This window comes from Coloeus monedula (genome assembly GCF_965178545.1).
Source record: "Coloeus monedula genome assembly, chromosome: 2".
Classification (NCBI taxonomy): domain Eukaryota; kingdom Metazoa; phylum Chordata; class Aves; order Passeriformes; family Corvidae; genus Coloeus; species Coloeus monedula.
The window spans coordinates 37,234,678-37,250,046 of record NC_138782.1 but is presented as its reverse complement, the minus strand read 5'-3'; the positions used below and the strand labels follow the sequence as shown (position 1 = coordinate 37,250,046).

Here is a 15,369-nt window from a genome sequence, read left to right as displayed (position 1 = left end):
GACAGGAAATGGATTAAAACAAAGGCATAATCAACTTTATTAATGTTTAATATTTAAATTTTCAAAGCCATCTGTGGTTAGGTTTTCAGCAGACTGGTTGGGCACTGTTTCTAAAAGAGTGTTTTGGGTACTTTTAACCGTGGAAACTGTGCTGCAAGTAGCAGCAAGATTTGAGACAGAAGACTGCAGAAGTGACTTTTCAACCTGTTCTTCTGATGTTGAAGGTTGTTCTTTACTTGTCACCATGTCAATAGAATCAATTTGTTGGTCGAGTAACTTATTATTTCATATATTTATAAAAAGCAATGTTTGTCCACAGACTTTTGTTAACTTAGAAAAGTCTGAATGTTCCTCTTAAAGCATTCACTTTGTTCTCTATGGCTGATTCCTTCTTTCCTGCAAATACTGAAGAACTTTTATTGATGTGTCCTGGATCAAGCATTTTGTTAGTTAGACATCTAAGTTTGCTTAACCCCCCTGCAGCCTTGCTGAAGAAAGTTTTGCCCGTGTTTGTTGCACGGGTTTGTGTGTCTGTGGTAATGAAGCTGCTCTCAACTTCTCCAGAATTCCCTGGCCCTGCTCTTCCATCCAGCTACAATCAAGACTGTGTCATGGCAACACATGAGGATAATTCAATCCCTCATGTGCCAGGGAGAGCACAGGCGAGCCCTCAGGTACATCCAGATGATGAAGCCGTCGATGTCCAGCAGCAGTGAAGTGCGGCTGTTCCTCACCGTGTTGTTGTCCAACAGGTAAGGAAATCTCTCCTGCCGTTTTGGCATCCACGTGTTGGGAAATGTGGAGAACTGATGCTACAAATGGGGCTCCCCTCCATTTCCTTTGATCTTTGAATGAATAGCATCACTGTGGGGCATCTTGGTGGCTCTAGTGTTCCTGTTCCTTTCCATGTCCAAAAACTTACCTCCAGGTGCATGGTGGAGGCTTGGGGTCTGTTGCAGCAGCACACCACGAAGTTAACCATAGAAGAGCTGCTCAAGCACATGTATGAAATCTGTCAGGAGATGGGGCTCATGGAGGATTTGCTGAAGCTGCCCTTCACAGACATGGAAAAAGTGAGTTTGGAGAAGAAACAAAAAAATCTTAATCGTCTCTGGCAAGAGAAGAGGCAGAATTGTAGTAGATGTTTGAAACGTGTTCTTTCTCACAGGAGTGTTTGGAGAAGTTTCTACAGACCAATGCTGGTGTTCAGAATCGTGAGTTCCTTTTAGTCCACCATCTGCAGCGTGCCAACTACATCCCAGCACTCCAGCTGAACCAGTCCATGAAGGCCAATCTGATGGTAAGGGTAGACATCCTGCTGTGTGAAATTACGAATTATATGTTACAGACCATGGTTGACTCCAGTTAAAAAAGTTGGTTTGCATCTGAGGAATAAATATGTATCTTGTCTTTTCATTCAGTTCCTCAGATCCCTCTGTTACGTATGGTTTAGATTATGGGAGTTGATTTACTTGTTTGTGTGTAATGAAGAGTATGTTGTATGTCACGTCCTGTATCTTGCTTTTACCTGAGAGCAGTCTAGATGCTCCACAGGTAAAATTTGCCTTGTGGGTTTTAGTTGCGAGTTTCAGAGTTGTTCGGGATTCTTACATTTTGTTTTTTTTAACTAGTCTTGCACTTTGCCAAAACTGAAATTGGTGAACTTGATGTGTGCTCCTGGGTGGAACTTGCTGTGTGCAGCAGAGGTGTTCTCCTGTAGCTGTAGAGCAAATTTAGGCCCTAGTTAGAACGAGCAGAGATAGTTCTGTGCAATGAACTTCTTGTAAATTGTTAATGTCGTGCTTTACACATTTCCGTTGTCAGAGTGATCGTGATCCTCACCTGAGAGAGAGAGCAGTTGCCAGAAATTCTCTATTAGACCAATATGGCAAGGTGCTTCCCACAGTTCAAAGGAAGCTGGCAGTAGAGAGAGCCAAGCCGTACCGTTTGCCTTCATCAGTCTTAAGAGAAGGTAATTTTAGAGAAGGGAAATACGATGTACAGCCGACCATCACTTTGATTACACAAGGCTGATATTTTTCCCTCTTGCTTTACAGTGCCAAGGCCAAAGCCTTTATCAACAGTAACAAGGCAGGGCAATGCAGGAAATGTGCATACAAGAGCAACTTTCATCAGTAAAGTGTTGTCCAAAATTGGGGAAGTATGGTTAGGAAATGAGCAGAAAACAAATATCTCACAATATGATAGGTAAGCAGCTTTTTTAAAAAGTTAGTCTTGAGCTACATGTTTGGAGGGGGAGGGAGGAGGAGGTGGAGAGAGTGAGTGAGTGGGAGGGGGTGAGAAAGAGAATTCTATTTGAATTGTGTTAATATTTTGGTGGGAAGATGCATGTGAATAAAGCTTTGTTTTGCTTTTTTGCACATATAGTATATCACATTTAAGAATCAATCATATGTAGTGTTTGGAGAGTTTTTCTGCTATGATAATGTTCTCTATACAAATACATGTATTTACATTATGCCACATATGTTTACAGTATTTAAGACAGCTGAAACTTGAGCTGTTTGTCATTACCATGAAGCTGTTGGTGTACTGACTTTTACAGACTTTTGTGTGATCACACAGTAGTCTTTTACCACTTCCTGCTTGGTTATTTAAAAATAAGCAGAATCTTTACAAAGAGTGGAAAAGAGGCTTGTAATTGTCAGGTGATTGTCTTACATGGGATATGGACAAATAAAGTTGAATTCTGGTATAGCTGGACTTGGAAGGAATGAAAATCAGTTATGTTTTCATTTTCCTTCTAGTCCTAGAACTACAGAGCCAGCAGTCAGTACCCATCCTCTCCCTGCTGCAGAGTTGCCCAATGCATTTCTTGGGACACCTATTACGAAACTTTCTCAAAAGTGTTCAAGGTATAGTAGAGCTACAGACTTTATATTTCAGAAAGGTGTTATCATGTAAATACATGTGCATGAGTGTATACTTCTTTGGTTTCAAGGATTCTGTTGCTTTTAGTTTTGTATCTCAAAAGTCAACTTAGGGTCAAAATTATATGGAGAATTTGAAATGGTCCCTACATTGAAATGTAGATTAGTTTTCTCCACTGCTGAGAATTAGGTCACTTGTGCAACTTAAAATTGGGGTATTCTTATGTCAGAGGCAGGGATTTAGGAAATTAGATACGAAATTTAAAGATATAATGAAAAAATGCTCCAATGTGCCTGTCACTTGTTTGTGGGACTGATAGATCACCCCCAGCGGTGAGGTTGTATTTCTTGTTCATCCAGTGTTTTTGTTCTGCATCATCTGAGATGATCACAGCATGGTATTTTTCATTTATTTGTGCTCCTAGTTTAAATTGCGTGTTTTAACAGGTTACTGGATTTGGTGGTTCGTCCTGTTCCTTCCCGCTCTGTGGCACAGGATGAGAGCCAGCAGTCTCCATGCAGAGCTTCTACTTCTTCCGTGGCATCCAGCCCCCTGAGATCAAATACACATCGCTCCAGCTCCCAAAAGAATCTTCCAAGAGCATCAGAGCTGAATTTACTGGAGACTCCTCTTGTGGTCAAGGTTTGTATTTTAAGAAGTGAGTAGCAACCAACCAAACCAAAAAACTTCTTAGGTTTGTTTTAGGTGAAATTAAAAAAGTATTTAGCAGAAGCACTTCTGCATTGAAATTTTCAGTATGCATGTGGTTATTGTATACACAGTCCTTTTCAAAGCAGTAAAATGGGAACGGTTTTTAAGCAGGAAACTTTAGTTCTCAGTTGATCACAGTGGACCGCTTGTCCCATAGCTTTGTGAAATAAATTTATTGTATGGAGCAATTCCATTTTCCACCTTTTTCTTATGAAATACCGTCCATACCAATGAACTAGCTTCATCCTCTTTTGAAACCCTTTCAGTACTGTAAAGTAATCTGAGTTAAGAACACCTGAATGCTTCTACATGAAGATACGTAGGTATTTTTAAAGCAGCGTTACTTCCTCTTGTGTGCAGCTGATAAATTAGTAAAAAAAAAGCTGTGACTGTTGCTCTGCAGAATTGCTGTCAAATGCAGCAACTGAAAACGCTGCAGTACAGAGGAAAGTTGAAGTCGTGTGGCTTTTATAAGAGCAGCGTAAAAATTGCAAAAATTACTGGGATAAGAGACAACCTTGCAGAAAACAAGATGTCATATCCTTATTTCTTGAAGAAGTAATTTTGAAAAATAACTTCTATTTGGTTGGCCATTACAAAGACAAACCAAGAGAAATATAAAAAGGATGCTTTTTTGTCTTTAAAATGTTGGTATTTTTGGAAAAAACAGTGCAGAGGCAAAACTTTCTGCTGCTATAAACCCAGTTCATAATTTAAGCTAATTTAATTTTTGTAATGTAAGCACAGTCTTCCGTTTTTGAAGATTTAACTGGTTTTAAATTAAATGTTTTTATTTCTTTTCCTAGAGAGCTAAAGTTTTGGCCACATCTTCTGGTTTTCCTGGGTTTACTCCTCAGTCTATTCTCAGGTCCAGCCTTCGCACTACACCCCTAGCAACTCCCTCTGCATCCCCAGGACGATCAGTTACTCCTCCTCTACGAGCAAAGGAACCTAGAATATCTTTCAGGGAAGAGAGCTCGAATGCAAAGTGGACTGTTGGGGTAAGCTGGGCTGCAGTTAGCGAGTTTTGCAGATAACGCTGTGATATTTTGACTTTAAAGTTTGCCAAAACTCCTTACACTGAGAATCTGGATTGTGAATCAGAATGGCAGAATTTGGTCAAAAAAAGATTGTGTTATGCTAGGCCTTCTGTAGCATCATGTTCCTGCAGGAACATATTCTTAACAAACATCAGGGACCTTGGTGGCTTTTATTCAGGTGTTCTTAGGACCTCTGGTGGTTCAGCTTTCAGCTCTACCTTTTCAAATGGTAGTGTTGCAGGAAGGTAAGGAATATAGATGGAGCCTCTTGTTTGGGTTTGTTAAATTTTGCAAATTGAATATCTGGGAAAGCAACAAGTCATAAAGCTGCATTGACTTTCAACCTGTCTTTTTGCAATGTTGGGTTTACTTAAATGATTGTAAAAAGAGACTCCTGATGAAGAGAACTGTAGTGTTTTCTGTTCTCTGAGCCCTAAAGTTCTCAGGTTTGCTTCTTGCCTTGCACCCCGGGTAGCATCCATGTAGTTTCCAAATGCAGTGGGTCCATCTCACCAGCTGTGGTCCCTTCTGCTCCTGCAGTTGTGTAGCTGGATTCTGGGGTTCAGCCCATCACGCAGTTGCCAGCATAATGTACCCAAATCAGGGGCACAACAGGGGCATGTGCTGCTATCCCATGTGTGAGTAGCTCATGTATGTTACAAGGAGCTACTCAATTGTAACAAGAGGTGCTCTCTCCTGTATGAAATTCTTACTAATAGTGGCACTATGGCCAGATGAATTTACTTGTTCCATGTCACAGCCATAGTTGAACACCAGCATATTTTAGTAGTGCATGTGTGTTGAAAGGGCAAGCATAAAATAGATAAATCTGGAGTTAAGATTTTATTAGGCAAAGCTTTGTCTTCCTGAAAACACACTGGTAAGCCCAATGAAGAGGCTTGAGATGACATTATGAGCAAGACTGACTTCATCTTAATTCTTCAGTGTCGTGGAAACTCAATAAGCAATCTAAAGTGTGATTAATTTTTACACTTAGCCTTAAATCTAAGATAGTGCTAGAATGATAATTAATTTTTTATTGCCTCTCTAAGGGGACATGTGTAACTTAGAAATACCAGTATTTATTGGGGTTTTTTGTTTTGCTTTGACAAAAAGCAGACTCCTGCTGCTGATCTGAACTTGTGTTTTAGGTGACAGAAGATGATAAAGCACTATTTGGAGCTTCATCTGAGCATCATCATGGCTTGATGGAGGATTCTTGGTCTGAAAGTAGAGAGAAACCAACTCTGTTTACTCTGAACAATCCTGGGGGTGATCGTATTGAATTGCAGGAGTCTTTGGAAAGCTTACCTGGAGATGATTTGGAGAAGATGGATGTCAGCAAAGAAAATAGTAACTTCTCTGTGAGATCAGACCAGACTACTTTGGAGTATCATGATGCAAAATCACCTGGTGATTTTGAAGATGATGTCATCTTTATAGCTGCTAAACCAGCTAATTCTTCCACTGAACAAACTGGTGATGTTCAAGAATGGGAGAAGGAGGAAGAAACTGAAATGGTCGAAGATAAACCTTTCCAGATGAAACAACCAGATCCTTCAGAACGAAGAAAAGAAGCAGGTGTGTTTCATCCTGTGATAACCTAAGTTTCTGAATTTTTCAAATGTCTTCAAAAGATTAAATTATTGATGAGTGCAGCAGTTTAATGATGAGTTTTCACAAGTGCCCTATGCTTTTAAAATTACCTCTTACGTTTTAAGTCCTTTTTTAAGTATCCTAGACCTATGAATGTATATTTCCTTGGCTGGCATTTTTTTTGTGTGCAGTGGCAGTTGAAAGGCAGCAGTGATTTGTGGGAATGTTAAGAGGGATGCATGTTTAAAGCTTGGGCTTCTGGTTATGTTTTAGAGGTACTTCTGTAGTTTGCAGGTTTTTTTACGTTGTTTGACTGAAATTGTGCATCAGGCTTCTTGTTCTACTGCAAAGAAGAACTCGGACCTTCTGTGCCTTTTAAGTCTTGGTAGCATTATTTTGCTAAATGCCTGTCCTAGATGAAATGCATAAAGGATCACTTTGAACTCATATGAGCAGTTTAAAAGAAGTGATGTTGAGTGGAATGGGGAAGTCATCCATCTCTTCGTTTTTGTAGGATTTGTGGAAGAATCAAATGCTACATGTCATACCCTTCCTGAGGGTGATGAATCGGTGTTTAAAGCTGCTGAGGCTGCTACTTCAAGGGCTGGAAAAGAAGGGTGAGCTTATGAAGCAATACATCTTTGGGTTCACACAACATTCAGCTGCTGGCTTTTCTGTGTTTGAAAACTGATTTTGACCTGGGATTAGTTCCTTCCTGTGTTCTTATATATAAGGGCCTGTCTATTCCATTCTGTCTCTGAGCAAAAGTAATCTGGCATGAATGTAATGCACACTGACTAGCTGTCAATTTGAGCCTTTTTTCTCAAATCATTGCAGATCCCAAAGTATGATGATAAAGACTACATTCAAGAGTCTATACAGACCTTGTTACAGTTTGAGAGTTACTAAGCAGATACTGTGAACATCAGCCCTGTTTTTTTATGAAAATTGTGTAGTTAAAAATTAGTCGTGAGATTCCTGTAACTTCCGTGGGTTTCTTTTGGAGTTTGAATGCTTTCTGACAGTATTTTTTACACTTAATTTCTGTTTTCTGTATGTGCTCAATCAGCATCTATTTGTTTATGGAAAGGGAAGCCATTTCTCACCAGGTACTTTAAAAGCTGCAACTGCTTATTCATAAAGACAGGATGTCAGCAATGAGAGAACCCTTAATTTCAAGTGGTAACTTTCACCTGTACAGACTTTTGTTCGGTTGGTTCTGAACCTCTGTTATTGTAGTTGCCCTCTTTCTACAGAAAACAAATAATACATTATTCTGTAACACACATCTGGTATGTTATTAACTAGTGTTAGATAGCTGGAAAGAATGTCAAGTACGTGGTTCGTTGCATAAAGTGAGTTAGAAAGTGAATTACAAATTGAGTCACAAATTGAGTATGTTGAAAGAATTTCTAATTTTTCTTGTATTTTTTCTGGTTTGAAACTTGAAGACTTTACAGTGAGCAAGTAACTTGTAAAGCTCTTAAAAGTTTGTTTTCAAGCTCTATGATGATTTTCTCTCTTTCTGTTCATGAAGTGAAACAACCTACCAGGAGTCTGAAATGACCTCTTCATCAGAAGAAAAAGCCATACTGGTTGCAACAAATCCACAGCTCTCTGAATCCCCAGAGGCAGACAGTGAACGTATGTTGGAAATGTTCTGTGTGTTAAAGTAGCAGAGCTCCTCAAGTGATGTGTGTAGTTTTCCATACCCCTATAGGTGTCTCAGATTGAAATAGTAGTAGCATGTTACTGCTAACTTTCATTAAACTATAGAGAAAATACACTCCTTCAAGAAAGTCCTTGTAAAAAGTGCATAGTGAATCTTCTTGATCAAAATATTTAGATGCTGGTAGAACTCAAAAGTATTACAAGGAAAGACCAGTATTTATTTCAATGTTGTACACCACTACCAATTTGTGTGTCATGGGATCTGCTGTTTGATTTACTATTTTAAAAGGTGATACATCCTCAGTATTCAGACTGAAGAAATTATCTACCATGCCTTTCCAGCCACATTTTCCTCTTTTATTTTCCTTCTATGGACTTGACAGTTGATTTTCTCCTCCTTCTTTCTTGCTGTGGGGCTGCATCCTTTAGCAGATCTGTAGTTGTTGCAGTTTAAACCCAATCAACAACTAAGCCCCACACAGCTGCTCACTCATTTCCCATGGGTGAATGGGGGAGGGAATGGGAGAGCTAAAGGTGAGAAAACTCACGGGTTGAGATAAAGACAGCTTAATAGGGAAAGCAAAAGTCTTGCATGCAAGTCAGGCAAAACAAGGAATTCATTCACCACTTCCCATTGTCAGGCAGGTGTTCAGCCATCTCCAGGAGAGCAGGAAGATGAGTCATGGGAAGACAAACACCATAACCCGAATGTCTCCTGCTTCTTCCTTCTTTGCCCTGCCTTTTGTCCTGAACATGATGCCATATTTTATGGGATGTCAGTTGGGGTCAGCTGTCCTGGCTGTGTCCCTTTCCATCTTCTTGTGCAGCCCCAGCCCACTCACTGCTGGCATGGTGTGAGAAGCAGAAAAGGCCTTGGCTCTGTGTAGGCTCTGCGTAGCAGTAACTAAAACGTCCCTGTTACCAACACTGCCTTCAGCACAAATCCAGAATACAGCAGTACGAGTTCCTATGAAGAAAATTAACTATCCCAGCCAAAACCAGCTCAATAGTTTTAGCTTTTGGAGAAAGCCCAATATATGTGTCAGGATGGAGAACCATATTGTTGGCTCTTGTTACCTCTTTTACTTCTTTTTGCTTAAACTTGTGTCATTTATGTAACAGTTAATGTAAAATTACGTAAATCTCTTCTAGCTGTGATAAGTATCCTTGACAGTGAGGACAGGGTCAGTACTCCGTCTGAAAATCGCCTTGAGGGCAAGTGTGTGGATTTACCTGAAGAATGTAACCCTAAAGCAGCTGAAGTTGAAGACGACCATGTTTCTAACAATCCTCCTAAAACTGAGGAAATTAATGTAAGTAAACTATTTTCCCATTTTCTACAAAATAGAAAACAGTTTGCAAATTGAGGACAGACCTGTTCTACTGACAATTAGGAGACACTAAAAGATGTGTCCATTTCTTGAGCTGCTTAACACAAGTTAAAACCTTGATGTTGTAAGGGCAGATATGTTTTTCTCTCCTGCATTTTCTGTTCCTGTAACATGAATGGGATCTGTCTAAACTTAAGCATTTGACAGCAAACAAAACCAAAATAAATGCCTAAACTATTTTTTTTAAATAGCTAGGCATTAATTTGATTTACTTGAATTCAAACTTTTTTATTTGACTTAAAAAAATAGTTTTAATGTTAATAAGAAAATTACAGGAGTGCAGCTTCTTTGTACTGGGAATCATTTACCAAATGACAAAAAGATGTGGGAACCAAACTCAGAATTATTTAGGTGCTTAGGTCCTTTACTGTTTGTTCCTTCTTAACACAAACAGAATTTCCAGTAATGAGCTCATTTTGGCGTCAAGATATTTCTTCAAGAGATGGAGGTATTTAGAAAATATGTGTTATCTCATGCAATCCAAGTGACTCCTTAAAGTGCAGTGTTGAGTTGTTGGATGCGATCCCTGGCCAGTTTAAGTGCTGCAGTCACAACTATCATGACTGAGGCTTTAAGCACTGGGGAGCCAATTGTATTTTACCCTGTCCGAGGCAGAGTGGGTCACCCTGGCTGTGGAGCAGTGCAGAGGGCACTGCATTGTGATGGTCACTGCTGGTTACATACACACCTTGTGTTGGAAAACTGCTGCCTGGTCATGGGCAGTGGGAAATGGTCAGTTCTGAACAGAAATACCAGAACCAGAGCCTGTGAACTGCACACAGGGACTGCTCTGATCTCAGTGCCTTAAACACACAAACTCTCATCTGTCGTACAAAATCACATTGTTTCACATTTGGGGTGATCTTAAGGGAAATGTCCTCAGTTTCATCTAGCTCGGTGTGAAATTAGTCTGTTTGGTAATGAGTGAAGTATTAACAGACTTTTTTTTAACTTTAGGTTATAGAAGATACCTCAGAACCAGCACCTGAAACATCTCCATATAGTGAACTAGATCCATCAAGCGATCTTCATTATAGCTATGAAAATATAGAGCAACAGTTTGCATGTGATTTTCCTGATAATAAAGATAGTGAATGTGATGCAGCTGAGGGAGATGGAGACCTTTTTCTATCTCAGAGTAATTTTACCTTAGTTTTGGAAGGAGAAGAAGGGGAAGCAGAGATGGGAGACCCTACATCAGTAGATGCTTCTAAACCAGATGAGACAACAACAGAAGAACAGGTCAACCCTGTGACCAATTTAGGAAATAATGAAAGCCAGGAACATGTTACAAACTCAGTGTCCACTGTAACTGGTGATCAGGAATCTCAAAATATTGCAGAGTCACTCCCATATGTGCCTGAACCTATTAAGGTTGCCATTGCTGAGAACTTACTGGATGTAATTAAAGACACAAGAAGTAAAGAATTTACATCTGAAGTTGTAGAACAATCTATTCATGAAACCATAGGTAAAAAGGTAACTAGATTCCAGAAGGCAAAAGCTCCCTTAACGCCTGTGCTGGAAGCAGTGGGAGAGGAAACCAGCAGACATCATTATGGCATTGCTCCAAGAACACGCACAAGGGGACAGCTGAGTAGAAGTCCAGGTGTGCTGTCAGCAGGCACTCAGCAGCTGCTGAAGACAGACAGCCCAGCTCTGCTTGGACTGTCCCCTCGGAGGAGTACCAGGCGAACAAAAGAAGCGCCTGAGACTCCCAGTCTCCAATCAGAGGAAAATGCTCAAGAGGAGCAAACACCTGTGGCGCCTGTCACTCCTAGGAGAGGTAGGAAACCTAAAGTGTCAAATGCAGAAAAAACAGAAAGCAGCCATTCTGATGGACAAAACGTGTCTGACAGTACGCGGCCTGTTACTCCCAGAAGAGGACTAAGGAGAGCAAAGGAAGCTGCGCCTGAACTCCAAGAAGAGGCTACTAACGAGGAAACGCCTCTTGCTGAAGGTAGCGTTATTACTTCTTTCGCTTCCAAAAGGACTAAAGGAGGAAAAAGTTCAGCTGGAAATCCAGAAACTAGCAAGAGTGATACTGATCATAAGGTAAAAACAGCAGTCAGTCCCAGTAGAAGTGCAAGAAAATTGAAAAGCTTTAATTTACAGTTTACTGAAGATACTGTTAAGGATCAACAGGTGCAGCTTAGTGACCAACTCCTTTCACCTGTGCCAAGTAAAAGAGGCAGAAGAAGAAAGATTAGTTCATCAGAAGTTTCAGAAAATTCTGATCTTGATCTGTCTAAATCGTCGCTTCCTCAAACAGAATTTAAACTTCCTGTCACACCTAGAAGAAGTGCTAGGAAGGCAGCACAAAACCTCTTGGCAGACCCAGAGTCTACCTCTGCTCAGGAAGACACACATTCAGGTGGGAAAGTAGAAGTCCTTGATACTCCTAAGAGAAGAACTAGAAGAGTGCCACATGAGAATCCAGAAAAAGTGGATACTCACGAGCAAGCACCTGCAGAGCCAAGCGAGGAGCCAACCACACCTAGGACTACGGTAAGGACAGGGCGTCGGGGCAGGAAGAGGCGATCAATGTCCGAGGAGACCTCCCAGGGACCTGGTGGCAGTCCTTTGCTGCTTGAAGACATAAACCCCTCAGGACATGATCAGACATCAAGAGCTCTGACAGATCGTGTTACAAGAACCAGATCCCGCAGAACTGCCATCCATCAGAAACTGTCTGCTGAGGAAAATGAGGCTTTCCTTTTCTCTCCTCCTCTCACAAAGCTGACTAAGAAATTTGAAGGTAGGTGCATTATGTTTATATGCAAAATAAGGCGTATTTCCTCTTTTTTAAACCACAGAAAACGAACCACAAGGATGGCTATAAGTATTGTAAAGAATGGAAGCATGCAAAAGAAAAAAATTGCCAAGAGGCAATTCATCTTTTGGCTGAACTCTGCGTGACTGCCTGCTTAGTTCTGGTAGAAACAGATTATGAAGCCAGTCTAAGCAGTGAAATTAAACTTAGCTATATTTTTGTGAGGAACCTAATTTCTATCAGATTTTGAAAACCAGAGATTATTTGTGAATATGCCATCCCTTCCCCCCCCCAAAGAAGAAATAAAGGATGTGTGCTTCCAAATTCTGTTCAGTTTTCAAGTTCAGATGAGCTGCATCTTGCAACAAACTATACATCTGTTTAATTATGTGATTATTTTTCATGGATGTCTATTTCGTCAGTGAAATCAGTGTACACAGGAGTCTTTTAATTAGAATACATGATAAATGTTTTTGAGATGTTTAAGGACTGTTGATGCCTCTGGAGTATAGTATCTTTGATTCGGTAAGTGCAGGTAAAATCACTACACTGCCTTAGTTTTGTTTCGCTGTTTATGGTAAAAGAAAAGAAGAGGCAGTTACTAGGGGAAAAATGCCTTTGCATGAGGTGTTTATAAAGCTGATTGGACCTTTATTTCAGGAAGCTATTGTGCTCTTATTTGTCAGCTGTAATTTAATATTATTGTCCCTCATGTGTAACCTGTGTGCATGCTAACACTGCATTGTCATTACAGGTGGAAAAACAGACCATCCTGTGCAATTTAACGATTTAGACCCGGATTTGTCTTCTCAATTTGTCTTTTCACCCCCTCTTTTGAGGTCAAGGAGAAAAACTGTAGCTAGCATTTCCCGAATTGTGAAAGAAGCAGTAAGTAAAAACTCCAGTTGTCCCATGTTCTTGATTTTAATTGTGTACCATTTTTTGAGATCATGTTTTGCCTTTTTCGTTGGAAACATATCTGAAAAGAGCTTCAAATGAATCAGCTAAAATTTGTTTTTCTTCATGAAAACTAGCTACAAAAGTCAGTTTTAAATCTATGTAATTCAAGAATTGATAAATACTGTTTTGCCTTTAACAAAAGGCACAGTGGCTTTCTTTAAACTTACTTGGTATGTCATCTGTTAATTTCAGAATTTGAACTTTTGGAATGGTAAAATAATTTGATGTGGAAGGTTTGTTTTTGCACATGCTTTGGGATGTAACTTTGGCATGATATCTTAATGAAAAAACATTATTATTCTGTAGAAGTGTAAGAACTTGTTCATGGGTAACATTTTTGTTGCCTTAACATAGGAGGTTCCAGCTAAAGAGGAAGAGGATACCAAATCCATAGAGTCTGGGGGAAAGCAAAAACTGAAGAGAGGTAGAACTCCAAAATCAAAAATGAAGAAAGCAAGCAAGTATGAAATAAGTTTTGAACAGTTATTTGCATTTCTTAATGTGATGGTGATTCAGCTGTTGAGCACCTAACTACTTCTTCCTCACTTGGCTGTGCAGGTCTTCTCTCATTCTATCAGCCTGTCCAGCTTGCTGGTCTAATAGGCACCTTTTCCCCATTTAAGGGTTTGGTTTTCTAATGGAAACAGAAGAGGGAGGGGATAGAAAAGGGCAGGTGGATACTTACTGCAGTGACATTGCAATGCTCTTAACAATATCTTACTACACCTTGTGAAACCCCACTCTTCCAGTTTAGTTTCTCATACAAGGCCGGGAAGTGGCCAGACGATGAGTAAAGGGAATAAAAACAAAACAAATCTTATTTATGTGCCTTTTCTGCCTTAATTCTATCTACAAAGAAGCCCATGTGTTTTTCTTGGGAACTGATTTTGTAATGCCAGTTTTTTCCTCAATTAAATACTGTTTGTAATGAATAATTGATTTGATGCCTATCCTTCTTTTCAGAACCACAAAAGAAAGTTCTTGGTCACCTCCACCAGTGGAAATAAAATTCATCTCTCCTTTTGGAAGTCCAGTGGATGGAACAAAAACAAAACAGAAGGAAACTACAGATGCAGCAGGGAAGACCCTAAGAAAGAACAAAAAGAGACTGTCTAATTTTCCAAAGCCAGTTGTGCGCCGGAAGATGCTGTAACTGTTTTTTTAAGTTTATAATGTACACCACTGTTTGTAAAGTCATCAAAATTGTGTGAATTAGTAAAAAGAAAAATCATCTAATTTGGAAGAGATAATTTATATAAATTATTGTAAAATTTCATAAAAAAATGGTCTTCAGTAAGTAACTCCATATGGAGTGTGATTTCCTCAGTCAATGCAGTTTTCTATTTTATATTAAGACTTCATACATTTATATAATATGTAAATACAGGTTATTTTAGGAATGTTAAATAAAAATGTATACTTCCCAATGTGCTTACTGTCTGATAGCTTTTTGAGGGAATATTGGGTTGAATGACCTGTATTGCTCAGAACTTTGTTGTTTTGCGGGAGTTACAGACTCTCAAAAGTGATTCCAAAAGCTTTTTAAAGTTTGTTTAGAATTCCTGTAACAAGTAAACATTTTAAATATACTAGTTTTAATTTTAAAATTATGTTTTACCTTCTGGGACAAATAATTGGACTTAAAATACAAACTGGTAATTCCTTACATTCACAGTTAAGTTGTACTGTATTGAGTCCGAATGTAAACAATTGTGTTTTAAGCTGTGCAATATTTTTCTTTGTATTTTCTTAAACTTTGGGAAAGCTGCTCTTTAGTTCATAAAACCAGATCACACCTCAGATGTGTCATTTTTTCTTAAAATTTGTTGTCAGCAAAAAGTTAACTGTACAGATGGTGTGATGCTTACAATAGCATATCAGATTTAAAAGGATACTACCCAGATACTTTGAAATTTGAGCCAAAATTATTTTCTTAATATGACTGCTACTATAATTTCAATACTTATTGTCTGTAAACATGCTTTGCAGTATTTGAAGCCTGCATATCACAGCACTGAAAACCTGATGGTGAAGCTAATGTAATAGCCTGAAAAAGGTACAAAAATGTACAGAAATCTTAGTTACAAACCGTATTTTTGAATAATTATTTCATTAACAGTCTTGGTTTAAGGAGTATATGTCCCTATAAAGTTTCAATTTGTATAAATAAAGTCACAAACCTATTCTTTTAAAAGCAGACATGGAAGTACTATTTTGATGTGCAGTCTTTTAGACAACGGATTATTTTTCTGTATGTTAATTTATATATGGATGCAACTTTGAAGACTACAGAACGGTGGAACCTGATATTAAACTTTTCCATTAGTAAAAACTA

The 15,369-nt window shown here is 39.1% G+C and overlaps 1 protein-coding gene across 1 annotated transcript in view; it reads left to right on the top strand.

The window, feature by feature from the left end:
• The window catches only part of LOC309570027 (protein ELYS-like), a 40,861-nt gene extending 25,492 nt beyond the window's left edge, over window positions 1–15,369 (top strand). The window contains exons 21-36 of the mRNA XM_082276590.1: window positions 565–752; window positions 929–1,073; window positions 1,169–1,300; window positions 1,825–1,972; window positions 2,058–2,208; window positions 2,769–2,876; window positions 3,339–3,534; window positions 4,410–4,604; window positions 5,795–6,224; window positions 6,754–6,856; window positions 7,777–7,883; window positions 9,063–9,223; window positions 10,259–12,059; window positions 12,829–12,962; window positions 13,389–13,495; window positions 13,998–15,369. Coding sequence (XP_082132716.1) covers window positions 565–752; window positions 929–1,073; window positions 1,169–1,300; window positions 1,825–1,972; window positions 2,058–2,208; window positions 2,769–2,876; window positions 3,339–3,534; window positions 4,410–4,604; window positions 5,795–6,224; window positions 6,754–6,856; window positions 7,777–7,883; window positions 9,063–9,223; window positions 10,259–12,059; window positions 12,829–12,962; window positions 13,389–13,495; window positions 13,998–14,187 — 4,296 coding nt within the window. The 3' untranslated portion in view covers window positions 14,188–15,369. The remainder of the gene's footprint in view (window positions 1–564; window positions 753–928; window positions 1,074–1,168; window positions 1,301–1,824; window positions 1,973–2,057; window positions 2,209–2,768; window positions 2,877–3,338; window positions 3,535–4,409; window positions 4,605–5,794; window positions 6,225–6,753; window positions 6,857–7,776; window positions 7,884–9,062; window positions 9,224–10,258; window positions 12,060–12,828; window positions 12,963–13,388; window positions 13,496–13,997) is intronic.